General features: G+C 42.6%; 1 protein-coding gene across 8 annotated transcripts in view; it reads right to left on the bottom strand.

Moving 5' to 3' along the window:
* DLGAP1 (DLG associated protein 1) overlaps positions 1-27,864 on the bottom strand; it is a 791,550-nt gene that overhangs the window by 34,648 nt on the left and 729,038 nt on the right. For 6 of the 8 annotated variants that reach the window (XM_069568351.1, XM_069568350.1, XM_069568354.1 and 3 more), the window contains 2 exons: positions 21,391-21,764; positions 15,106-15,197 (listed from right to left, as the gene is read on the bottom strand). In XM_069568351.1, coding sequence (XP_069424452.1) covers positions 15,106-15,197; positions 21,391-21,764 — 466 coding nt within the window. The remainder of the gene's footprint in view (positions 1-15,105; positions 15,198-21,390; positions 21,765-27,864) is intronic. The other 2 variants (XM_069568356.1, XM_069568357.1) reach the window with 1 other exon arrangement.

Consider the following 27,864-nt stretch of genomic DNA (forward strand, 5'->3'; position numbering starts at 1 on the left):
ACCTTGTTAACTTGAATTAGCTAAAGATTTCTTAGCTACGACACTGAAATCACAATCCAGGGACAGGAGGAGGCTTTGGGGAGTGATGGATGTGTTCTCTGGGTTTCTCCGATGGCTCAGCAGTAAAGAATCTGCTTGCAATGCTGGAGACCTGAGCTGGATACCAGGGTCGGGAAGATCCTCTGGAGAAGGGAATGGCAACCCACTCCAATATTCTTGCCTGGAGAATCCAATGGACAGAGGAGCCTGGTGGGCTACAGTCCATGGGGTCACAAAGAGTTGGACACGACTGAGCACACAGGTAGTTTGAAGTTCTACTTCCTGCACAATTCTTTTCTTCTTTTTAAAAATGGGCTTAATGTTTATGTGTACTTGTGCTTAGTTGCTTCAGGGAATCTTCCCAACCCAGGGATTGAACCCAGTCTCCCACATTGCGGGCGGATTCCTTACCATCTGAAGCACCAGGGAAGTTTTATGAACATAAATTTTATGTACTTAACACTTAATCCTCAAAATTGCCCCAGGTGTATAAGCGTCTTCTCCATGGATCAGATTAGGAATTCCACCAATCTTCTTAAAGAAATCTTTAACAGCTTCTGACCTGTCCCCTGTCACCCGGCCACTCACCAGACCTGCCTCACCACTGTTGTCAGGAGATTCCTCTCCATCATCCTGAGACTTCCCTTTCCCCTTTCTTATGCTGGATCACCTGTTTCCTGGATTCCATATTTACTTCTTTTTAAAAAAATATTTATTTTCCTACACCAGGTCCCACATGTTGTAGCACATGGGATATAGCTCCCTGACCAAGGATCAAACCCAGGTCCCTTGCATTGGGAATGCAGAGTCTTAGCCACTGGACCACCAGGGAAGTCCCTGTATATTTACTTCTTTCTTTGCTTTTTTCCTTTTGTATTTTTTTTCTAGAAATGTCTTCAGTTTTATCTTTTAACTCTTCTGTTGGGTTTTCCAGTTCTCTGTTAAGTTTTTAATTTCTAAGAGTTCCTTTTCTTTCCACCCCACCTCTCCATTCCCCACCAGGTGTACAGGAAGATGCTCTGTAAGGGACCACATCAATTTCCACTTCCTTCACAGGGACTTCTTGCCTAACCTTCCTCTCTTTTCTCTCTCTCTAAAAAAATTAAATTTTCTGGATTTTCCTGAGAATGTTTGGTTCTCCTTTCATGGCTTTTCTCTGGTCTCTGAGTTTGCTGATTCTTAGCTGTCTGCTCCTCCTTGAAAGTTACAGAAAAAGCCTCCTGAGAAGTCTGTGCTTTGGAGACAGGCTCATTCACGGTGATCCTCAGTGTTGGGTGATCTAACTGCAGAATCCCTGATGGCAGTTTCTTTGGTTCTTTGGGCTCAGACTAGCCCATTCCTCCACTGCAGGCTGTACATACACCTACGCAGAGGGAATGTGTCTGTGGCTGCTGGGATCCTGGGAGCCGAGAGAGCACAGAACACTTAGGGCAGGTGCCTCAACATTCTGTTTGTGAATTTTCGTTTATCCTCCTATTTTCAGTACAGCAACCCTGCTCTCAACTGTTTGCCTGTCTTCCAGACCCAGGACTGTTTGTTTTGGCCTCTGAAGGGAAACCTCCAGCTTCCTGCCAGAGTAGGGAAGAGCCATCTGTCACCTGACTGCAGATTCAGGCAGTTTTAGCTCCACCCCCAGCCCTATGCCCAGTGCTGTCAATGCCCATGCCTTTTGTAGGTTCGGAAACTTAAGTTGAATTATATCTTAGATTTCTGCATGGCTAGCTTTAGATTCAGCTTTCTCTGGTCACCTAAGCCAATTATCATGTGTTTATCTGCCTTCCAGCTCCCAAAATCCTGCTGCTGTATTTTTTCCTCTCTTGTTCTCATCCTCCCCAACTTGTGCCAAAACAAACACAAAATCCTTTTACTGTCATTTAGTTTCAGAAGGCCTCAAAGATCGATGTGTGTATATTTTTTTCACCACCTTTAATCAAAAGTCAATCTAGCAATAATGCACATATTCAACAGGGAGAGAAATTTAACTCATATTCTTAAATATTGTGTAACTATTAAAAGAAGTATTTGTCATGAATTTTTAATAATGAGAACACTTTTGTTGTAATATTAGTTGATTTTTAAAATATTACTGAATTTTTTACAAAAGATGATTTCAACAACTTTCAAAACGTTCATGGAGAAAGCATGGGTAAAAATATACCCTTCTATTAATTCATGGTTAATGAGTAGGATTATGGAAATTTTTATTTTTATTTCTGCAATTTATAAATTTTCATAGTATATAAATATCTTACTTTTCTTGTAATTAACTAGATTACTTAATGATTCACAATTATTATAGAAAAAGTATTGTCGTTGCTTAGTTGCTAAGTCATATAATACTTAAAAAGATATCTGTCTATCCATGCATACAATCACAGTTTTTTCAGTTGCTCCAGAGTTCATTGGAGAGTTATAAACTGTTAACATGCTGCTGTATGTTTTTCTCTCAGTAATTCTGCATACTATTTCTATAATAAAAATAATAATATTCTTCCTCTTTGTATCCACTCTTAAGAGTCTTTGATTCAGTCATGGGCTAACGTAAGAAAATCTAGTTTGAACTACTGTTGAAATATAATTGTTACTTGGAAAGAAAGGGGAGATCCCTGGGAGCCTTTTAGCTTTCTCATCTTAGTCAATGGAAAGGATTGGTTTACTAGATTTGCTAATTATCAGCTTGGAAGACAGGAAGACCTCATGAGAACTTGTGGGGACTGGTCCAGGGAATGGGAGAGAATGGAGGCAGGATGCTTGGAGGGCCTGGGATAGAACATAGAGCACAGCTGAGGGGAGCGTTCCTAGGGGAGGGGTTGATCCACTTTGCTTAGGATCAGTCCTGCAGAGCAGCAAAAATATGCCATGTGGATTCTATCGAGTAATCCTACTGGCTGACCTGTGGAACAGGAACTGGGGACAGAGAGCTAATGTTGGGGGCTTCCCAGGTGGTGCTAGTGGTAAAGAATCTGCCTCCAGTGCAGGAGATGCAGGAGACAAGGATTCCATCCCTGGGTTGGAAAGATTTTCTGGAGGAGGAAATGGCAACCCACTCCAGTATTCTTGCCTGGAGAATTCCATGGTCAGAGGCTGCAAAGAGTCAGACACGGCTGAGTGACTGAGCACATAAAGCACACAGCTAATGTTGGGTGGAGAGGAGACATTGCTTTATTAGCCTAAAGGAAGTTTTGAAGTCTTGCTTCAAAACCCCATGGATTCATCGACCCTGGCTTGGTGCTGCCATAGCATTTAAACTAGTGACCTCCAGACAGCTTTCCTCTGTGCATGGTCCCTGCCTGCGAATAAGTGAGGAAGATATGTGATCCTCCATTTGGATTCCTTTTTGTGAAGTAGATAGGTTATCAGTGCATCTTATCTTTTCAGTAATGAGTTACTAACTTTTTCTTTTGTTTCAATAGGGAGCATTGAATAGCACCCTGAATTTACAAGTCTATCTTTTAAGAGATGAATCAGCCAGATGGACTCTGCTGTGTTAGATTTAGTTCCTAAATTGTGATGGTTTCAAAAAGTGATATTGAGTCTCAGCCTCTTACAAAGTCCTTTTTTTTTTTTTAATTTATTTTCTTTTATTTTTGGCTGCACTGGGCCTTCGTTGTGTGGGCTTTCTCTAGTTGCAACAGGCGGGGGCTACTCTTCATTGAGGTAGGTGGACTTCTCATCCTGGTGGCTTCTCTTTTGTTTCTGAGCTTGGGCTCTGGGGTGCACAGGGTTCGGTAGTTGGTGGCTTGATGGCTCTAGAGCATAGGCTCAGTAGTTGTGGTACATGGGCTTATTTACTCCAAGGCATGTGAGATTTTCCCGTACCAGGGATGGAACCCATGCACTGGCTGGCAGGTTCTTATCCACTGTGCCAACAGGAAGCCCATCTTACAAAGTCTTTTAATTTTCCTCTCTTTGCACTATCTCTTTGTTTCTCTTGCTCTATTTTCTTTCTTTTTTCACTTTTTGTTAGGCTAGTGTCATTTATCAATCTGTTTATTTGAGAAAGTGGGAGATGGATTGTAATAGCCATTCAATGTGAAAACAACAGTCTTATCCTTATCACTAGATAATTTAAAAATAATTTAAAATATTTAAAAAAACTCCCAGCTGTCTTTATGAAATCTCATCTATCCAGTTTGGTATTTTAAGATCCTATTTAAATGAATGACTACTAGCAAAATTATAAAAAGAATTATAATTAGAGACAGAAGAAACAAGCAATCTCTGCTTGACAGAAAATTTCTTATGGAAAAGTTGAAAACAATCATTAACATCAATTTTTAATGCTTATTTATTTCATAGCAGTTAAGAAAGGGTATGGTTTGGAAGTTTAAGCACCGCCAAAATTGGGGCTGCCAGCTCTTTGGGGCAATGTATTTAAAAGAAATTACTCAGTTTACTGGGGAACAGCAATAATTTATTAAATGTTCAACTTTTTACTAACATGATACAAATAGCTCATTTGAAGTTTGGGGTTGCTATTAGGCATATAATGTTTAACATTCCTACAGATATGGACAAGCGTCAGGGCATGAATTCGGTGATATAGAATTGCTAACGGCAGGGGAAATGTTTGAGGTACATTTAAAAAATTAGGGTGATTTTCTCTTATCTTTAAAGAAAAGATGGTATAATTGCTTTCTTGAGACTTTACTCTTTAGAGAGGTTTATTCATGTTATATGTAATATAATGTAATATCCTTCCTTATCTCTGATAATTTTTCTTACTCTGAAGGCTCCTCGGTCCAATATTAATACAGCGGCTCCTGTTTTTTTTTTTTAACTTTATTTTTGGCTGCGCTGGGTCTTCACTGCTGCTTGAGGGCTTCTCTCTAGTTGCTTCAAGCAGAGGCTACTCTCTAATTGTGTTGCACAGGCTTTTCATTGTGGTGGCTTCTCTTGTGGAGCATGGGCTCTAGGCACGCGGGCTTCAGTAGTTGTGGTGCACGGACTTAGTTGTTCTGTGGCAATGTGGGATCTTCCTAGACCAGGGATTGAACCCATGTCCTCTGCATTGGTAGGCGGATTCTTAACCACTGGACCACCAGGGAAGTTCACTCCTGCTTTCTTTTGACTAGTATGAATACAGTATGGACCTAATAGAAGCAGAAGATATTAAGAAGAGGTGGCAATAATACACAGAAGAATTATACAAAAAAGATCTTCATGACCCAGATAACCACGATGATGTGATCACTCACCTCGAGCCAGACGTACGGGAAATGTGAAGTCAAGTGGGCCTTAGGAAGCATCACTCCGAACAAAGCTAGTGGAGGTGATGGAATTCCAGTTGAGCTATTTCAAATCCTAAAAGATGATGCTGTGAAAGTGCTGCACTCAATATGCCAGCAAATTTGGAAAACTCAGCAGTGGCCACAGGACTGGAAAAGGTCAGTTTTCATTCCAATCCCAAAGAAAGGCAATGCCAAGGAATGTTCAAACTACCTCACAATTGCACTCATCTCTCAACAGTAGCAAAGTAATGCTCAAAATTCTCCAAGCCAGGCTTCAACAGTACATGAACCGTGAACTTCCATATGTTCAAGCTGGACTTAGAAAAGGCAGAGGAAACAGAGATCAAATTGCCAACATCCATTGTATCATCGAAAAAATGAGAGTTCCAGAAAAATATCTATTTCTGCTTTATTGACTATGCTAAAGCCTTTGACTGTGTGGATCACAATAAAATGTGGAAAATTTTGAAAGAGATGGGAATACCAAACCACCTTACCTGCCTCTTGAGAACTCTGTGTGCAGGTCAAGAAGCAATAGTTAGAACTGGACATGGAACAATAGACTGGTTCCAAATTGGGAAAGGAGTACATCAAGACTGTATATTGTCCCTCTGCTTATTCAACTTATATGCAGAGTACATCATGCAAAATGCCAGGTGGATGAAGCACAAGCTGGAATTAAGATTGCTGGGAGAAATATCAGTAACCTCAGATATGCAGATGATACCACCCTTATGGCAGAAAGTGAAGAAGAACTAAAGAGCCTCTTAATGAAAGTGAAAGAGGAGAGTGAAAAAGTTGGCTTAAAACTCAACATTCAGAAAACTAAAACTAAGATCATGGCATCTGGTCCCATCACTTCATAGCAAATAGATGGGGAAACAGTGGAAACAGTGACAGACTATTTTTTGGGCTCCAAAATCACTGGAGATGGTGACTGCAGCGATGATATTAAAAGATGCTTGGTCCTTGGAAGAAAAGCTATGACCAACCTAGATAGCATATTAAAAAGCAGAGACATTACTTTACCAACAGAGGTCCATCTAGTCAAAGCTATAGTTTTTCCAGTAGTCAGGTATGGATGTGAGAGTTGGACCGTAAAGAAAGCTGAGCACCGAAGAGTTGATGCTTTTGAACTGTGGTGTTGGAGAAGATTCTTGAGAGTCTCTTGGACTTTGAGGAGATCAAACCAGTCAATCCTAAAGCAATCCTGAATATTCATTGGAGGACTGATGCTGAAGCTTAAACTTCAATACTTTGGCCACCTGATGCGAAGAACTGACTCATTGGAAAAGAAGATACTGGGAAAGATTGAAGGCAGGAGAGAAGGGGACAACAGAGGATGAGATGGTTGGATGGCATCACCAAGTCCATGGACATGAGTTTGAGCAAGCTCTAAGAGTTGGTGATGGACAGGGAAGCCTGGCGTGCTGCAGTCCATGGGGTCTCAAAGAGTCGGACACAATTGAGTGACTGAACTGAACTGAATGCAGTATATTTTTCTCCATCACCTTACTTTTAATCTGTGTCTTTAACGTGGATTTCTTATAGAAAACACAAAGTTGGGTATTATTTTTTATGCATTCTGACAACCTCTGTCTTCTAATTGGTGTATTTAGACCACTGACAAAGTGATTATTGATATAGCTGGATTAATCTCTACGAGATTTCTGTTTCCTTGTCCTCTGTTCCTATTTTTGTCTTCCGCATATTTCCCTCTTAGCACATATGTTATACTTTTTTGTTTTTACTCTTTTTAGTGGTTGCTTTAGTAGATTTACAACTGGTCCAAGTTCATTTTCAAATAATACTATATCACTTCTAGAGTATTGAACATACTCTATAATAATTAAGTAGCCCTAATCTTACTTCTTATCCTTTGTATTATTGCTGTCATTCAATTTACTTCTACTAAAGAGTATAAGATATTCATATATATTGTTCCTATTATTGTTTTGAACAAAGTATTACCTGTTAGATCCATTAAGAATAAGACAAAGAAGTTTTTATTTTACTTTCATTTATTCTCTGATGTGCTTCCTTTCTTTATGTAGATCTGAGTTTCTGGCTTATATCATTTTCTTTCTCTCTGAAGAACTTCTTTTAACATTTCTTACAAGTTGGATCTACAAATTTACAAATTTCCTCAATTTTTGTTTGTCTGAGAAAGTTTTTATTCTTTTTTGTCTTTTGAAGGATAGTGTCACAGCATACAGGATTCTAGGTTGGTGTTTTTATCTTTTGATATTAAATATTTCACTGTTTTCTTCTTACTAGTATGATTTTTGAGGAAAAGTTACATACAATCCTTATGTTTGCTCCTCCATAAGAAAAATGTCTTTCTTCTGGCTTTTTTCAGGACTTTTTCCCTTGGTTTTCTTTGAATATGGTATGCCCAGCTGTGATGAATTGGGCATTTATCCTGCTTGGCCTTCTGTGAGCTTCCTGGATCTGTGGTTTGGTGTCTGACACTAATTTGGGGCCGTTCTCAGTCACTGTTGGTTTAAATATTGCTTCTGTTCCTTTTTCTCTTTTCCTTCTGGTGTTCTCATTATGTATGTTAAACCTTATATAATTGCCTCATTATTCTTGGATATTTTCTTGTGATTTTTTCTCAGTGTTGTTTTTTTTCCCTCTTTGCTTTCATTTTGGGGAGTTTCTGTTGTTGCATCCTTAAGCTCAGAGGTTCTTTCCTCAGCTGTAGCTTATCTGCTAATGAGCCCATCAAAAGTATGCTTCATTTCTGGTAGTGTTTCTGATCCCTAGCATTTGTTTTTTATTCTTTCTTGGAGTTTCCATCTCTTGCTAACATTGTTCATCTCTTTTTGTATGCTGTCTACTCTTTCCATTATAGTCCTTAACATTTTAACCATGGTTTAAAAAATACCTGGTCTGATATGTCCAACATTGTTATAGATGCCTCTGGGTTAACGCTTATTCAGTCTTAACAAGTTGTATTTTTACCTTTTAGTATGCCTTGAAGGGTTTCCCTGGTGGCTCAGCTGGTGAAGAATCTGCGTGCAATGTGGGAGACCTGGGTTTGATCCCTAGGTTGGGAAGATCCCCTGGAGGAGGGAATGACAACCCATGCCTTGTAAGTCATTGTTGAAAGATGGACATGATGTAGTGGGTAAAAGGAACTGTGGTGCGTAATAAGTGAAGTGAAGTGAAAGTCACTCAGTCGTGTCTGACTCTTTGTGACCTAAACAGCCCATGGAATTCTCCAGGCAAGAATACTGGAGTGGGTAGATTTTCCCTTCTCCAGGGGATATTCCCAACCCAGGGATCAAACCCAGGTTTCCCACATTGCAGGCAGAAAGGAAAAAGTTGAGCCAAAAGGAAAGCCCAAGCATACTGGAGTGGGTAGCCTATCCCTTCTCCAGTGGATCTTCCCAGCCCAGGAATCAGACCAGGGTCTCCTACATTGCAGGTGGATTCTCTACCAACTGAGCTATCAGGGAGGCCCATGGTGAGTAATAGGTGTTTAGTAAATGCAGTGGTAAGGTGAAGGGTGAGGGGAAGCATTTTCTATCCCTATGATTAAGTCAATCAATGAGCCTGTGCCCTCGGACTGTGAATTTCAGCAGTATTTCTCATCCCCTTCCCCTCCCCACTGTGGTACAAGTTTGCAAGAGTGGGCCGAGGTTAGGTATTTCCCTTCTCTCTTCTGATTAGAAACCCAATAGATTAGGCTCTGGGCTTCCCGGGTGGCTCAGTGGTAATGAGTCTGCTTGGCAATTCAGGAGACCTGGGTTTGATCCCTGGGTCAGGAAGATCCCCTGGAGAAGGAAATGGTAACCCACTCCAGTATTCTTGCCTGGAGAATCTTATGGACAGAGGAGCCTGGTGGGCTGCAGTCTGTGGGGTCCCAAAGAGTTGGACCCAGCTGAGCAACTGAGCAACAACAAGATTAGGCTCTGATAAGGTAGTTTCCCCCGCAGGCAGAGCTTTTTAGGAACAGAACGCTCTGGCATCTTTCAGAATGGTTCCTTCCCCACTCTTTCTTCTAGGAGCACTGGGTGGGGATGGGGCTCTTCTCTGCTTTTGACTGTGGGGACCTGGTAGAGCTGCTGCAGGTGAAACTCATGAACTGTGGAGGCCCTCTCATGACCGGGTCCCGTAAAGCTTCTGACTGTCAAACTTGTCCTCACTGAGCTGCCAGCAGTTCATCAATCACCGTGCAGGTTTTCCTGTCCTGGCACTGGTTCCCATGGGGCTTTCTTTTGTGGGTGTCTACTCCAGCAAAAATAAGATCCGGGAGCTGACTGTGGCTCAGATCATGAACTCCTTATTGCCAAATTCAGACTTAAATTGAAGAAAGTGGGGAAAACCACTAGACCATTCAGGTATGACCTAAATCAAATCCCTTATGATTATACAGTGGAAGTGAGAAATAGATTTAAGGGACTAGATCTGATAGACAGAGTGCCTGAGAACTATGGATGGAGGTTCGTGACATTGTATAGGAGACAGGGATCGAAACCATCCCTAAGAAAAAGAAATGCAAAAAAGCAAAATGGCTGTCTGAGGAGGCCTTACAAATAGCTCTGAGAAGAAGAGACGCGAAAAGCAAAGGAGAAAAGGAAAGATATACCCATTTGAATGCAGAGTTCCAAAGAATAACAAGGAGAGATAAGAAAGTCTTCCTCAGCGATCAATGCAAAGAAATAGAGGAAAACAACAGAATGGGAAAGACTAGAAATTCTTGAAGAAAATTAGAGACACCAAGGGAACATTTCATGCAAAGATGGGCTCAATAAAGAACAGAAATAGTATGGACCTAACAGAAGTAGAAGATATTAAGAGGTGGCAGTAATACACAAAAGAACTACACAAAAAAGATCTTCATGACCCAGATAATCATGATGGTGTGATCACTCACCTAGAGCCAGACATCCTGGAATGTGAAGTCAAGTGGGCCTTAGAAAGCATCACTACTAACAAAGCTAGTAGAGGTGAAGGAATTCCAGTAGAGCTATTTCAAATCCTAAAAGATGATGCTGTGAAAGTGCTGCACTCAATATGCCAGCATATTTGGAAAACTCAGCAGTGGCCACAGGACTGGAAAAGGTCAGTTTTCATTCCAATCCCAAAGAAAGGCAATGCCAAAGAATGCTCAAACTACCGCACAACTGCACTCATCTCACATGCTAGTAAAGTAATGCTCAGAATTCTCCAAGCCAGGCTTCAGCAATACGTGAACCGTGAACTCCCTGATGTTCAAGCTGGTTTTAGAAAAGGCAGAGGAATCAGAGATCAAATTGCCAACATCTGCTGGATCATCGAAAAAGCAAGAAGAGTTCTAGAAAAACATCTATTTCTGCTTTATTGACTGTGCCAAAGGCTTTGACTGTGTGGATCACAAGAAACTGTGGAAAATTCTTCAAGAGGTGGGAATACCAGACCACCTGACTTGCCTCTTGAGAAACCTGTATGCAGGTTAGGAAGCAACAGTTAGAACTGGACATGGAACAACAGACTGGTTCCAAATAGGAAAAGGAGTACATCAAGGCTGTATATTGTCACCCTGCTTATTTAACTTATATGCAGAGTACATCATGAGAAATGCTGGGCTGGAAGAAGCACAAGCTGGAATCAAGATTGCTGGGAGAAATCTCAATAACCTCAGATATGCAGGTGACACCACCCTTATGGCAGAAAGTGAAGAGGAACTAAAAAGCCTCTTGATGAAAGTGAAAGAGGAGAGTGAAAAAGTTGGCTTAAAGCTCAACATTCAGAAAACGAAGATCATGGCATCCAGTCCCATACTTCATGGCAAATAGATGGGGAAACAGTGGAAACAGTAGCTGACTTTACTTTTTTGGGCTCCAAAATCACTGCAGATGGTGACTGCAGCCATGAAATTAAAAGACGCTTACTCCTTGGAAGAAAAGTTATGACCAACCTAGATAGCATATTAAAAAGCAGAGACATTACTTTGTCAACAAATGTCCATCTAGTCAAGGCTATGGTTTTTCCAGTAGTCATATATGGATGTGAGAGTTGGATTATAAAGAAATCTGAGCACCGAAGAATTGATGTTTTTGAAATGTGTTGGAGAAGATTCTTGAGAGTCCCTTGGACTGCAAGAATATCAAACCACTCAATCCTAAAGAAAATCAGTCCTGAATATTCATTGGAAAGACTGATGCTAAAGATGAAACTCCAGTACTTTGGCCACCTCATGTGAAGAGCTGACTCACTGGCAAAGACCTTGATGCTGGGAAAGATTGAGGGCGGGAGGAGAAGGGGATGACAAAGGATGAGATGGTTGGATGGCATCACCGACTCAATGGACATGAGTTTCAGTAAACTCTGGGAGTTGGTGATGGACAGGAAGGCCTGGCATGCTGTGGTTCATGGGGTTGCAAAGAGTCGGACACGACTGAGCGACTGAACTGAACTGAACTCCAGTAAGTTGTGATTCTCTGTGTGTCTGTGTCTCACCAGTTCTTAGAGCAGTAATTTGCCCTGTGGCCTCACATCTCTGCCTGGTTTAAGAAGAACTGTTGATTTTTCAGTTTGAAAAGTTTCTTAGTTGTGACGACAGAGTGGTGACTTCTAAGCTTTTTACCTGGTGGACCAGAAACTGCCTGTTATCTTCGTTTTACATATAAAGAAACCAAGGCACAAAGAAGTTTAATAATTTGATCAAGGCCTCCCAGCTAGTATGTGGTAGTGCCAGGATTTGAATCTCAGGGCTTTTGCTCAGGAATCTGTGCCCTTAACCATCACTGAGGAGAACAAGCAAGTTGGGCCAGTGGGGGAAGGAGAAATGTGTTTTCTTACCATGAGATCTTTCATATCTCCTAAGTTTACATTTTCTTTTGAAAAATTTTTTTTTTAGCCATGCCTTGTGGCATGCCATCTAGCTCCCAGATCAGGGATTGAACCCATGTCCCCTGCATTGGGAGCTCAAAGTCTTAACCATTAAGACCACCAGGGAAGTCATTACATTTTTTTCAAAACATTTTCTAAAACCGTGAAAGGAACATGTATCAGAAGTTTGGTTTGAAAATGACGATTACTATAACTTGAAGTAGATATAATAATTAAACATTTTAGAGTAAAGGGGGGAAAAATTCGCTCCTAAATCTACAATTTTTACAGATTACGTTTCAGTCCTTGTCCATCTTTGTGAATGTTAAATGTGGGTATTATGTCCTCTTTTTCACTTAACACTGTACCATGGGAATTTCTCCCATGTTTCCATATCCTCTTTACAAATCATATTTAATAGCTGTATAATAGCCTGTCTTGACAATGTGCTATAATTTACAAAAGCATTCTTGTTTTACTTGACATTTGACAATTGATCATTTTTTTTACAATAATAGATAATGTTCCATAGTTGTTTCCCTTTCACTGAGTGATTTCATTTAGGACTGCCTCATAAAAGGAATTACTGGGTCAATGTATCTGGATAGATGTATAATTACCACCAATTTTTGTCATATTAATTTCTAGAAGGACTGTACCAATTATCTGGGCTTCCAGCATTGTATAATTATATCAAATATAATAATATAAAATGTTATATGTACATATATGGAAAATCTTTTAGATGCAAGGGTAGTATCAAACTAAGAGACTATAAAATAAGACCCCTTCCATGAACTGAAACATGGCTTATGCTCAGATTTAAGTTTATGTTACATGGGGCCTTGCATATAGGAGACATTTGATAGAATTTTTTTTTTTTGATGTGGACCATTTTTAAAGTATTTATTGAAGTTGTTTCAATATTGCTTCTATTTTATGTTTCAGTTTTTTGCCCTTGAAGCATGTGGGATCTTAACTCCCCAACCAGGGATCAAACCCGCACCCACTCCTTTAGAAGCTGAAATCTTAACCACTGGACTGCCAGGGAAGGCCCCATAGATATTTATTGATTGGATAGATGATGAATGGATGGATGAATGACATCCAAGTGATTTCTCCTAACTAACACTTAAAAAGTTAGTGACAAAGTCGAAATGATTTCCTGATTTAGGATATAGAGTTCTTTCTCCTATGATAACTGCATTCTTACCCCCATCCAGTCAACAGTTAACTATATACTTAGTATATGAAAAGCATGATCTGGAAGCTGAGGGTTCTGTGTTATCAGTAAACATAGTCCCATCCATCATGGTCCTCACAGTTTGACTGGGAAACTCACCTACCTCTCTGGACCAAATCGTCATTATAAAATGAAGATGCTGACCTCAGAAGTTCCCTTCAGCTTCTGGATTCAGTGATCTTCTCAAACTCTAAATTTCTTACTTCTGTATACTAAGACTCTAAGCATATTTTAAAGAGCAATCTAAAAGGACTTTCTTGCTGGTCCAGTAGTTGAGAGTCTGCTTGCCAAAGCAGGGGACACGGGTTCTGACCCTGATCTGGGAAGATTCCACATGCAGCAGAGCGGCTAAACCTGTGTCTTCCACATCCACTGAGCTACTACAGAAGCCTGTGCGCCCTGGAGCTTGTGCTCTGAAGCGGCAGCAGCCACCGCAATGAGAAGCCCTCACCTTGCAGCTAGAGAAAGCCTGTGTGCAGTGATGAAGACCCAGTGCAGCCAAAAATAAATAAATTAAAAAAAAACTTTTTTAATCTAGCTTTTTTTTTTTTAAGAGCACCCTAAAGAAACTCCTGTCTGCGTAATGACAGGAAGTCGTCTTCCTACTCCTCATTTGTTCTTTTGTTCATCATTCTTTAAGCACATGGTAAACATGAGCCACTATTTAGTTCTAGGAATAAGGAAGAAAAAAAAAAAGAGAGAAAGTCCTCTTCTCTTAAAACGTCTTGTCATCTAAGATGGGAAAGCTTTCTGAAGAGGAGTTATCTGGGACACAGCTGTACTTCAAACAATGCTCGTATGTATGTGTGAACAGGATGTGCTTGTTCTGCCGTCAGAGAGGGGAGAGGCTCCCCTTTGCTCCTCTCTTGAGTTTCTGCGGCTGGACCAATCATAACATTGACACAAGACAGATTTACAGGAGAAAAAGAAAAATTTAATTTGTGTGCACAGAGGTCGCAGAGAAATGGAACCTAAGAAATGGCCAAAGCAAATAGCCTTTTACTTTGTAGACAAAGAAGCAATAAATTTGAGAGGGAGTGACAGGACAAAGAAACAGGTTTGGGTGTTTAATTAGTACGGAATTTAAGCAGAGTTTGGACTTGGGTAATGATTTAATGAAGAAATAACAAGAGTGCAGGCTTCTCGGCCCTGAATCCTGTCTCTGGTGATAACAATATCTTTCCAGCTCCCAGTACAAGAAGGGCACCTTTCATGTGGACGATTTATTTCCTGCTTTCAGGGATTCTAGAGAAGGTAAAGGTATCATTCTTTGCACTGGCTGTTCCTTAAGTAATTTTAATTCAAACTAATCATCATGCTATTGAAGCCTATTTTGGGCGCCAATACTACTTTTCTGGGACTTCCCAGGTAGCACTAGTGGTAAAGAACCCACCTTCCAGTGCAGGAGACATAAGAGATGCGGGTTCAGTCCCTGGGTCAGGAAGATCGCCTGGAAGAAGGCATGGCAACCCACTCCAGTATTCTTGCCTGGAGAATCCCATGGACAGAAGAGCTACAGCCCATAGTGTTGCAAAGAGTCGGGCACGACTGAAGCAACTTAACATGCACTACTATTCTAGCTAAAACGTAAATAAAATGGTCTCCAGTATTAACAGAGAAAGGAACAGCTAATACTGACTTAGGCTTACCCTCTAATGCTCCCAGAAGCTAATGGGAATTATCACTGACTATTGAAGGTTTATCATGGGAAAAAATACTTGTATTTTTGTACTTGCCAACATCAAGATGAAAGAGGATGAACAGTAGACTCACCATTTCTCTTCTTCTACTTGCACTCCTACGGACTGGAACTTACTGGGTGCTTTATTTCCCCCTGTTTTGTCAGGTTCTTCAGCATCATCCACCTGAAGAAACAGCCACAAGTAGAGGTGCTCAATTTTAGTCATCTTGCTTGAAAAACAAAGTCTCATTTCATTAGAACATCTGTAGTATTACTGGAATGTTTGGTAATGCGTTCAGTCTTTGTGTATTTGATGAACAGCATCACTATATAATTAGCATGCACTTTGACTCTGCTGATCTTAGTAAAATGCAGTTTTGTTCACTCCTAAGTTGCCCAATAAATGTCTGATTCCTGCAGAGATTTGTTAGGATGTACTTACTTGTGAGCACTATATTAGGAGGAAGTACCTCATGGGATGGGCTTCCCTGATAACTCAGATGGTAAAGAATCCACCTGTAATGCAGGAGACCCTTGTTTGATGCCTGGGTCAGGAAGATCCTTTGGAGAAGGGATGGGCTACCCACCCCAGTATGCTTGGGTTTCCCTTGTGGCTCAACTAGTAAAGAATCTACTTGCAATGAGGGAGACCTGGGTTTGATCCCTGGGTTGGGAATATCCCCTGGAGAAGGGAAAGTCTACCCACTCCAGTATTCTAGCCTGGAGAATTCCATGGACTACAGTCCATGGGGTCACAAAGAGTCAGACATGACTGAGCGACTTTCACTTTCACCTCATGGGATTGTGCTTTTTACAGTTTTGAATTTGCACATAACAAAATAGAAAAGAAGGAAGAAATTTCACTTATTGTAGTTAGAATTGTTGATACTGGGATATTTAGCTATAAACTTTTTAAGATAAATTGTAGAGTACTTCATTTTTCCCCCCTTAAATTAAGGAATTGACTTTGGATATCACTCCATAGCTTCTAAATAGCTATGTGTATGTTATAATTCATATAGAAAATATATCTAAATATAACTGATAGCTTATGTGACAGATCAGACCCAACCCAAATATGAAACAAATTTTGTGACTATTCAGAGCAGTCAGTCTTATTTATCTTTTTTCTTAATAAATTATTTCTTTTCTAAAAATAAAAACAATTTAATGTCTTATAAAACTAAAACACAACTACTGAGTCTGAGAGCCACAACTAGTGAAGTCCATGTGCCTAAAGTCCGTGCTCTGCAACAAGAGAAGCCAGTGCAATGAGAAGCCCACATACTGCAACTAAAGCCCACATGCAGCAACAATGACCCAGTACAACCATAAAAGAAAAAGAACCAGGATGCTCCATGCCCTGAGAAAAGGAGAAGGAAAGGAAGCAGGGGTCCGAGGACGGCAGAGGAGGCTGCTGTGTCCTGTTCTGGGCTGCCCTCCACATCCAGACGCATAGTTTATTTGCATCAAAGTGTTGTAAACTTCTTAAGCTTTAGTCATTGCCAGTAAATCTATCTCTGACTTTAATCCCCTTAGATCCAAATATTGACAAATGTCACCTCTCTCATATAGTGTGTGGGGTAATCTATTTAAACTTTTTAAATAATAATATTTATAATAATATAAATATATATAATATAATATAAATATATTTATAATAATATAAATATAATAATATTTATTATAATTAATAATAATAGTTGCTGTTGCATTGGTACTTTATAGGTTATAATACAAACTGATGGGTACAATATATGTAAAGTTCAAAACATAGTGCCTGGCCTACTAAGGGCTCAATAAATATTGGGCCGAGTTGTTAGTATTATCCTCCTTTAAATGTTAGTCAGTCAGTCGTGTCTAACTCTGCCACCCCATGGACTGTAGCCTGCCAGGCTCCTCTGTCCATGAGATTTCCCAAGCAAGAATACTGGACTAGGTTGCCATTTCCTCCTCCAGGGGATCTTCCCAACCCAGGGATCGACCCCACATCTCCTGCATTGCAGGCAGATTCTTTACCATCTGAGCCACCAGGGAATGAGCAAAAAAAGTAACAGTGATAATAACTTGAAGTGAAGTGAAAGTCACTCAGTGGTGTCCGACCCTTTATGACCCCATGGACTATACAGTTCATGGAATTCTCCAGGCCAGAATACTGGAGTGGGTATCGGTTCCCTTCTCCAGGGGATCTTCCCAACCCAGGGATTAAACCCAGGTCTCTTGAATTTTGGGCGTATTCTTTACCAGCTGAGCCACCAAGGAAGCCCATCGTCCTTTAAGATGATTATCCAAATGATGCTAAAATTGTATCATCTGCCATGGGTGTTCTTAGTTTTTTTTCAGGACAGAGATTTAATTAATCCTGCAACATATTTCTAAATTCTTTTCCAGATGAGGAAACTATTAAGTAATTGGCCTAAGTTCACATAGGTTGTGAAGTAAATGATTATAATGTTGACTATTAGATATAGATTAAATTTAAAATGCTGGAAAAGATTTGAGAATTCTGACCCTAAAAAGGTAAACTGTGAGAAGGAGTCCGAGGACTTAGTAATAATCTCACATATCTGAGGGATTCAGATTTAAGTTGGATTTCAGTGTAATGAAATTTGATGACTATTTTGTAGCCTAAATTGTAGTTTACTTGTTGTTCCATCGCTAAGTCATGTCCGATTCTTTGCAACCCCACGGACTGCAGCCCACCAGGCTTCCCTGTATTCCACTATCTTGTGGACTTTGTTCATGTCCTTTGAGTCAGTGATGGTATCTAATCATCTCATCCTCTGGCACCCTCTTTTCCTTTTGCCTTCTATTATTATTCTTCATCAAAGAAGCTGCATCATGTGGTCACATTAAATGCGAAGGTGTAGGGATCTTCCTGATGGTCCAGTGGTTAAGACTTCAAGCTGCCAATGTAGGGGGCATGGGTTTAGTCCCTGCTTGGGGAACTAAGATCCCACATACCATGTGGCATAGCCAAAAGATAAAAAATAAATTAATTAAAAATAAATGTGAAGGTACAATCTAGGCTCCGTCAACACAAGACGTGTGACGTTGGGTTCTCATTTCTAGGGTAGAGGTGATCACAAGACCTATACCAGAAGGCTGGTGTAGGGGCTGGATGAGACAACTATATAAAGCTTGCAGTCCTCTCATATAATTTCTGTAGCTGTGAAAAAGGGTCAAAGAAGAGCAAGAACAATTCTTTGGCTCACTAAAATATCCATATATTCAAGAAGCAGTGCAGTCTCTGAAACAAAGTCTTTGTTCTCAATATTTTTTGTGAATTTCAGAATAGTTCCATCTTACTGGCTAATAATAATAATAATACAAGTTGGATGTCATATAGTGCATGAATGCTTTATTATTTGGAGAGTTACCTAACCAACCAGCGGACCTAGGAAGTGATAAGATAGAAGCTTTTAAATGAAATGAACAATAAGACTGATAAATAATTACCTTTAAATTGTTAAGTGAAAAAAAAGGCAAGATATAGACTAGTGAGAGGTATATGCTGCTAATATTTGGGTTTAAAAAAAAGGGTATAAATAAAACATGTGGTTGACTATGCGCAAAATAGGGCTTCCCTGGTAGCTCAGCTGGTGAAGAATTTGCCTGAGATGCAAGAGGCCCCAGTTCTATTCCTGGGTCAGGAAGATCACCTGGAGAAGGGATAGGCTACCCGTTTCAGTATTCTTGGGCTTTCCTGGTGGCTCAGACAGTAAAGAATCCACCTGTAATGCCTGAGACCTGGGTTCAATCCCTGGGTTGGGAAGATCCCTTGAAGGAGGGCATGGCAACCCACTCCAGTATTCTTGCTTGGAGAATCCCCATGGACAGAGGAGCCTGGTGGGCTATATAGTCCACAAGGTCACAAAGAGTCAGACATGACTGAGCGACTAAGCACGTGTGCAGAATAACCCTGCAGGGAGATGCAAATACTGGTAATATTAATTTTCTCCAGAAGGGAGAACTGACTGGTTATTCCTTCTCCCCTGGAGAAGGAAATGGCAACCCAGTCTAATATTCTGGCCTGAGAAATCCCACGGACAGAGGAGCCTGGCTGGCTACAGTCCATGGGGTCGCAAAGAGTTGGACACGACTTAGCAAGTAAACGAACAACAGCAAAATGGACATAATATAAAATTCTCCATATTAACCTGTTTTAAGTGTCCATTTTAAGTGGCATTAAGTACATCCACATCATTGTACTACCAGCAGCATTATCTATCCCCAGAATCTTTTTTCATCATCCCTAACTGAAACCCTCACAGAAAGCTGCATTCTGTAAACTCAGTCCTCCAAATAACCCTAGGTGGGCTATATTAGAAAACAGACTCCGGAAGATAAAATAATTTGCCTGGGACAACACAGAGGCGGGACCTCTGCTCTTCCTCACTCCTCAGAATCCTCTGGGCGGTGGGAGGGAATCAGCTCCTGGAATGTGGTTGGGGTGAGGGTGGGTGGAGGCTGGCTCCAGACCCTGGCCTCCTGCGAGGTCACCTGGTCCCAAGCCACCAGCGCTGCAAGTTCTTGTAGGAAGCCTGACAGCTCGTGCCATGGTAACCTGTGGGTTACATAAAAGCATCTGACTTGTTACTACCAGAGAAAGTCTAATTGCCCTTTCAAAGTGGACGCTGCAGAGTGGATGGCGAACATCCATCATCGCTGTGAAAACGTACCCCATGCCCGCTCTCAGATGTGCCTTAGAGTTGGTTCAGCGTGGACAGATTTATTGGCCGCCATGTCAGGAAGTTATTATTCAAAGGGCACCTGCAGAATGGTACAGCACAGCAACAAAAAAAAAGCAGGGGGGAAAGAATGACTCTTCTACATGGATGGAAGGAACCTTCCAGCAGGGTAAGCCAAGCTGAACTGATCAGCCCAAGAATCAGTCTGATCTTATCACCTGGCAGCAGAAAACAGTGGTGTGAGCTGAGAAGCCTGCCAGAGTCTCCGCCTTTTTAATGACATGTATGATCAAGCAACCCACAATCACACTGACCCTGGCGCACATTCTTCCCTCACGATGCTGTGATGTGAGTTATTGCTTTCCACGCTCTCCGTCCCTTTTGGTTTCACTGGTAATCACTCCCACGTCTGTGTGAAGTAGTTCCCATTTTTGTTCTCATATGGTTTACTCAGTAGCATCAAACACACCGTAACACCACCCAGCAACCCAGGTTTTTCTTGGATGCCCACTCTTTTTTTGAGACTCCAAATGTGCATCAGGAATTGAGGGCACTTCGTGTTTGATATTGCATCCATGTTTGTTTAATTATCATCCCCTTGTCTCACAACATTCAATTTGAAGAACAAAAATAAAAGCAGCTAATCAACTATTCTTCAATTTTTAAAAAATGGAATATTTTTGGGGAAAAAATTGCTAATAATGTCTATTGACAAAACACTTTCATAATTTTTTTAAATCACTTTTTTTTTGGCGGGGGGTGGGGTGGGGGGGCGGGGGTGGCCACATGGCTTACAGAATCTTAGTTCTCTGACCAAGGTTTGAACCTGCACCCGTGGCAGTGAAATCATGGAGTCCTAACCACTGGACCACCAGGGAACTCCCTAAAATTACATTTAACTTAGGGGAGTCCAGAGCCAATAATTTGAGAGTCTGGTTCTACAATAGCTACATCATCCAAAATGGCAAGAGAGCAAACCTTCTGGAAAACAAAAAGTTTACATTTCTTGATTTTGGGTTCCTATTTCAAAGGACAGAAAGTGAAGTTGTTGGGACTTCCCTTGTGGTACAGTGGTTAAGAATCCGCCTGCCGGGACTTCCCTGGTGGTCCAGTGGTTAAGACTTTGCAGGGGGTGCAGGTTCGAACCCTCATCAGGGAGCTAAGATCCCACATGCCTTGTGGACAAAAAAGCAAAACATAAAACGAAGCAATATTGTAACAGAGTCAATAAAGATTAAAAAAAAAAAAAAGAATCTGCCTGCCAATCCAGGGGTCTGCAAAGATTCCACATGCTATGCAGCAACTAAGCCCATATAACACAACTACTGAGCCCGTGCTTCCCAACAAGAGAAGCTCCCGCAACGAGAAGCCCTCACACAGCAAATGGAGAGTCGTCCCTGCTCACTGCAACTAGAGACTGTGTGCAGCAACAAAGACCAGAGCAGCCAAAAATAACTCACTCAGTCGTGCCCAACTCTGCAACCCCATGGACTATACAGTCCATGGAGTTCTCCAGGTCAGAATACTGGAGTGGGTAGCTGTTGCCTTCTCCAGGGGGTCTTCCCAACCCAGGGATTGAACCCAAGTCTTGCATTGCAGGCAGATTCTATACCAGCTGAGCCACCAGGGAAGCTCCCCAACATGTAACTAATTAATTAATTTTTTTTAAGAAAGGGAGGCTGTTACCTGGATCCCAATGGACAGGCATCGGTTTTTCTTGAAGTGGTCCTTCTTCCTGTCCTCTGCAGCGACGGTGGCCATGGCGGCGGCGGTGGTGGCCGTGGTGGCGTTGTTGCCCATGTGTTGACTCGCAGGGCCGTGGATCTGGGCATTGGCGGCTTCGATGGCAGCTGTCAGAGCCTTCATACTGTCCAGGCTCTCCGTGGAGTTGCTCAGTCCAGACTGGCTGATAATATCCCCTCGCTGGCCCTGTCCGTCCATGTAGGCATCCTGGGCCGACTCTGTGCTACTCTGGGCTGTGATAGAAATGAAAGGTTTCGTGGTAGTTCTGGGTGGGACTGGAGGTGGTGTCTTCTTATATGTTGTAATGCAAGATGACACTGGAAGACAGCGAAAACAAAGACACTGATTTCTGCATGGGTTTTAACTGCTGATACTGTAACTGACACCCATTGGATATTAGGGCCCACAAAACACATCAAGACATTGAATGCGAAAGCAGGTCTGTTGATAGACTAAGGTCCCTGCTTAGGGGGCAGATGTGGGCCTCCTTAAAGGTGACACCCCCCGCAGGACTGAAGGAGAAGGACTGAAAAACACCGATCTCTGAGATGGAAGTTTCTGAAACAGAGATTAATATGAACCGACATAAAACAGACAGGACTGGCCATCTGTAGAAATCTTCCCAGGCAACAGGGAACCCTGAGAAATAATGAGTAACACAGATGAGGCCAGGGGCACTCTGCCTTCTTGGGAAAATATTAACCACAGCTAACACTGAGCAAAGTAACTCATGGAGAAGATTCTGGCGGTTCATAAAGAACATTGAAGAAAAAAAAGAACATTGGAAAAAAGAAGAAAAGCAAAGAGGTTGTGAGCCTGTGTGTTCTAACCCTGAGAACAGGGCAAAGTGCTGGTTGAGGGGGTTTGGAGGGGGAAGGAGGGGGTTGGGGAGGGGTGAGCTGAGCACACTGCCACGCTGCTGCTGCTGCTAAGTCGCGTCAGTCGTCAGTCTGTCTGACTCTGTGCAACCCCGTAGACGGCAGCCCACCAGGCTCCCCGTCCCTGGGATCCTCCAGGCAAGAATGCTGGGGTGGGTTGCCATTGCCTTCCCCAGCACACTGTCATAACCTCCTGCACTCAGTGTTCACCTGCACTCAGATCCTCCTCCCTTTCTTCCTGCCTTTCTTTTCCTTTCTCTTCCCTCCCTCCCTCCTCCTTTCCTTCCTTCCCTTTTCCGGGTATATGCTCACTATATAAACTTGTGTTCTGAGTTGTGGTGTTGTTTCTGAGAGGGAGGACACTGCACGAGCATCTCCTATTATAAAATATGTAAAATATTGTAAAAATGCACCCGCTAGTGGGAGATTGGACTTCCTGGTGGCTCGGACGGTAAAGTGTCTGCCTCCGATGTGGGAGACCCACGTTCGATCCCTGGGTCAGGAAGATTCCCTGGAGAAGGAAATGGCAACCCACTCTAGTACTCGTGTGGAAAATTCCATGGACGGAGGAGCCAGGTAGGCTACAGTACATGGGGTCGCAAAGAGTCGGATGCTACGGAGCGATGTAAATTTCACTTTCACTTAGTGGGAGACCAGCCCTCAGGCAGCCCATAGGAGCCCACTCCCTGAAGCGCTGTCCTTCAGGGGATGTGATCAAACCGGGTGCCTGGGTCCGTGCAGCCACCAGCCCCTCCCTGCAAGCATCTGAGGATGACCCCTGGGTCTTGAGGAAGCTGGATACACTATTCTCAGCTTTGCATGTATGGAGCACGATGGAGGAAAACAAAGAAATGAAGGAAGTTTCGAAGTGGGAACTAGCCCCTCGGTAAAGAACAAGTCCTTAACCAGCTTTCCACAGACCCCTTAAAAAGTGGTTCAGACTATTGTGTTTCCTTCACTTTCTCCCCCACCTCATTCCCAGCCCCACCCCCAGCCTTTCCCTTTGGGACTGTTGTTAACACTAACACCAAATGCCAGTTAGTTACCCATGGTTCTAACTGCCACTTGGGCTATCTAGTTGAATGAAATACTTGCTTCAATATTCAGGGTGTCTCTAGAGATCACTAAAAAAGGTGTCCTGTGATAAACAGTGAACAGGAAGATTGATTTTCTCTGTCCTGCTGTTCTGCTGCCCTGCGATTTGGCATAATTTCCTAACCCATAAAAGACAGGGACAGAGATACTTTACTACGTCCTAGGGGTTGTCTGAGAGTTGAAGGAAGAGGAAAGCACAGATGTCACATTTCGGTATCACGTGTGCTCAGAAAGCGGAGGCAATGAGAATAATAGACATGTAGCTGCTGTTTAGTTACCTGGGGCTGGCAGAGGCTCCCCCAGGAAAACCTTCCATCCCAGCTCTGCATGAATCACACAGCTTTACATTTGAACACAGCTCAGCAGTCTGCACTCCATCCTCCACAGTTTTTAGCTAAGGTACCTGAGAGATAATAAGGCCAGCAGAGGCTCACGGTGGCCAGTGGAGGCAGAGCTGGAGCAGGACTAGGCTGGGTTCAGGTTCCCCACGAGCACAGGGAGGCCAAGGGATACAGACAGGTGCATGGTTGATGGCTCCCCTCACTTGACTGAGTTCCCTGCACAGTAACCACAAGGGAGCTACCTTCTGATTCCCAGGAATTTTGGAGGGGACAACACTCAGTGTCACTCATCTGCAGACCAGAGTGGGTGGGACAAGGAGTGACCATCATTAGGGTGTGTGTGTTAGTCACTCAGTCGTGTCTGACTCTTTGTGACTCCATGGACTATTAACTTGCCAGGTTCCTCTGTCCACGGGATTCTCCAGGCAAGAATACAGGGGTGGGTTGCCATTTCCTTCTCCAGGGGATCTTCCAGACCCGGGGATCAAACTGGTGTCTCCTGCACTGCAGGTGGATTCTTTACTGCCTGAGTCACCATCTGATCTAAGAAAATAGATCATCTTGGGAGTTCTCCTGCAGTGTGAACTCATTATTTTGTCAAAATGGGTTCTCCACACATTCTGCCCACTGATACACCAACAAAATGAAATGCCACCTTCCAACATCAGATGTCTGGTATTCTGGATAATCTTTTGATTGCTTGTCAGCTATTTCCTTTCAGCATGAATAATCAAAACAGGGTAACACAGCCAAATACAGTATCATATTATTTGCTGTGATTTACAGTAAAAATCCTGCCACAATGTGATACCTGTGATTTGGGGGATGGGGCTGCTAAGTCGCTTCAGTCGTGTCCGACTCTGTGCAACCCCATAGATGGCAGCCCACGAGGCTCCCCCATCCCTGGGATTCTCCAGGCAAGAACACTGGAGTGGGTTGCCATTTCCTTCTCCAATGCATGAAAGTGAAAAGTGAAAGTGAAGTTGCTCAGTCGTGTCCCACTCTTAGCAACCCCACGGACTGCAGCCCACCAGGCTCCTCCGTCCATGGGTTTTTTCAGGCAAGAGTGCTGGAGTAGGGTGCCATTGCTTTCTCGGGGTGGGGGTAGGGAGTGTCACATTATTCCTAGAGTAATGATGGGGTTGGCTACACCTCCTCATAGGGCCAAATGCAACTTGGCGCCATCTAGTGACCATTATCATCTCTTCCATGTCAATAGGAATCATGTCAATGATTCTGGAGGCTGACCACCTGACCTGCCTCCTGAGAAATCTGCATGCAGGTCAAGAAGAGACGGTTAGAACTGGACATGGAACAACAAACTGGTTCCAAATTGGGAAAAAGAAGTACATCAAGGCTGTATATTGTCACCCTGCTTATTTAACGTATATGCAGAGTACATCATGAGAAATGCCAAGCTCGATGAAGTACAGCTGGAATCAGGATTGCTGAGAGAAATAGCAATAACCTCAGATGTGCAGATGACACCACCTTTATGGAAGAAAACGAAGAACTAAAGAGCCTCTTGATGAAAGTGAAAGAGTGAAAAAATTGGCTTAAAACTCAACATTCAGAAAACTAAGATCATGGCATCTGGTTCCATCACTTCATGGCAAATAGATGGGGAAACAGTGGAAACAGTGGCTGACTTAATTTTGGGGGGCTCCAAAATCACTGTAGATGGTGACTTCAGGCATGAAATTAAAAGACGCTTGCTCCTTGGAAGAAAAGCTGACCAACCTAGACAGTATATTAAAAAGCAAAGACATTACGTTACCAACAAAGGTCCGTCTAGTCAAAGCTATGGTTTTTCCAGTAGTCATGTATGGATGTGAGAGTTGGACTGTGAAGAAAGCTGAGTGCTGAAGAATTGATGCTTTTGAACTGTGGTGTTGTACAAGACTCTTGAGAGTCCCTTGGACTGCAAGGAGATCAAACCAGGCAATCCTAAAGGAAATCAGTCCTGAATATTCACTGGAAAGAGTGATGCTGAAGCTGAAACTCCAATACTTTGGCCATCTGATGTGAAGAACTGACTCATTGGAAAAGACCCTGATGCTGGGAAAGATTGAAGGCAGGAGAAGGGGACGACAGAGGATGAGATGGTTGGATGACATCATCAACCCAATGGACATGAGTTTGAGTAAGCTCTGGGAGTTGATCATGCACATGGAAGCCTGGTGTGCTACAGTCCATGGGGTTGCAAAGAGTCGGACACTGCTGAGCGACTGAACTGAAGGAACTGGAGGCTTGGATCAACAGGGACTTTTAGGGCAGCGGCAGTGATGTTAGGCATCTACTAGGGTCAGACTGGACAGAAAGAAACCCTGGGACATTGTTTCCCCAACAGGTTGGTCAAGCCCCAGTGCCCAAAGGAGGTAAGAATTTGTGATTGGCTCCCTCTGAAACAGGGAACCGTCTGCCATGGGGTCTCGCACCCCAGAGGCTTCGGTGTTGTCATCATTGTTCAGTCGCTCAGTTGTGTTCGACTCTTTATGACCCCATGCACTGCAGCACACCAGGCTTCCTTGTCCTTCACCATCTCCCAGAGTTTGCTCAAACTCATGTCCATTGAGTCAGTGATGCCATCCAGTCATCTCATCCTCTGTCACCCCCTTCTGCCCTCAATCTTTCCCAGCATCAGGGTCTTTTCCAAGGAGTTGGCTCTTCACATCAGGTGGCCATAGTATTGGAGCTTCAGCTTTAGCATCAGTCCTTCCAATGAATATTCAGGGTTGATTTCCTTTAGGATTGACTGGTTTGATTTCCTTGCAGTCCAAGGGACTCTCGAGTCTTCTCCAGCACCACAATTCAAAAGCATAAATTCTTTGGCACTTGGCCTTCTTTATGGCCCAACTATCACATCTGTATATGCTACTGGAAAAACCATAGCTTTGACAATATGGACCTTTGTTAGCAAAATGATGTCTCTGCTTTTTAATATGCTAAGTTTGTCATAGCTGTTCTTCCAGGGGTTTTACTGTGATTTTTACTGGTGTGTAGAGCCTGGCATGATTCTGTCAGGGTTATTGGAGTCAAAGAAGTACCACCTGTCAGTCATCAAATAGGAAGTTAAAAAAAATTCAGATCTCTTAGATCGTACTTTGAGGACAAAACTCAGACAACTACATCCCCCAATTTTCCCAGCATCACTCTTTCTTCATTTTGCAAACTGAACACTTCCTTCTGTCTTTTTTTTTCCCCCTTCTTCTAAATTCTGCTTTCACGATTCAGCACCACAAATGATTTATAATCCACTGAGGGGGCATCCCTGGTGGTCCAGTGGTTAAGAATCTGCTTGCCAATGCAGGGGACACGGGTTTCATCCCTGTTCTGGAAGATTCCACATGCCATGGGATAGCTAAGCCCATGCGCCAAAACTACTGAGCCTACATGCCCTAGAGCCTGTGCTCTCCAACACAAGAAGCCACTGCAATGAGAAGCCTGAGCACCCCAACAAAGAGTAGCCCACACTCCCTGAAATTACAAAAAGTCCATATGTGGCAACGAAGATCCAATGCAGTCCAAAACAAATAACGAAATAAAGCCTTCTGTCTAAAAAAAGAAAAAGAATCCACTGAGGTCTGAGCTCTAGGAGGTGTGTAGTAGAGTGAGGCCCAAGGATGGGGAAGTTAATAAATCTCGTCAAGACAGAAACAGAAAGTGAGGGGCTTACATGCAGTAAGGGAAACACTTCATTTAAGAGGAACATTCTCAAAAAGATTGATTAAAAAAATGCACATGGTCCTTCTATTCAGTGGAACTTGGAAAAGAAATTATGCTATTGATTTAATCATTATGGCTGCTTTCTTTTGTCTGGCTTCCCTGGTGGCTCAGATGGTAAAGACTCCTCCTGCCAATGCAGGAGACCCGGATTTGATTCCTGGGTTGGGAAGATCCCCTGGAGAAAGAAATGTCAACCCACTCCAGTATTCTTGCCTGGAGAATCCCATGGACAGAGAAGCCTGGCGGGCTGCTGTCCATGGAGTACCAAAGAGTTGGACAGGACTGAACAACTAACACTTTTTTCACTTTCACACTTTTCCCCAGTAGTCCAGTGGTTAAGACTTTGTGCTCCCAATACAGGGGGCCTCGAGTTCCAT

This window comes from Ovis canadensis, chromosome 23 (assembly GCF_042477335.2).
Source record: "Ovis canadensis isolate MfBH-ARS-UI-01 breed Bighorn chromosome 23, ARS-UI_OviCan_v2, whole genome shotgun sequence".
Classification (NCBI taxonomy): Eukaryota; Metazoa; Chordata; class Mammalia; order Artiodactyla; family Bovidae; genus Ovis; species Ovis canadensis.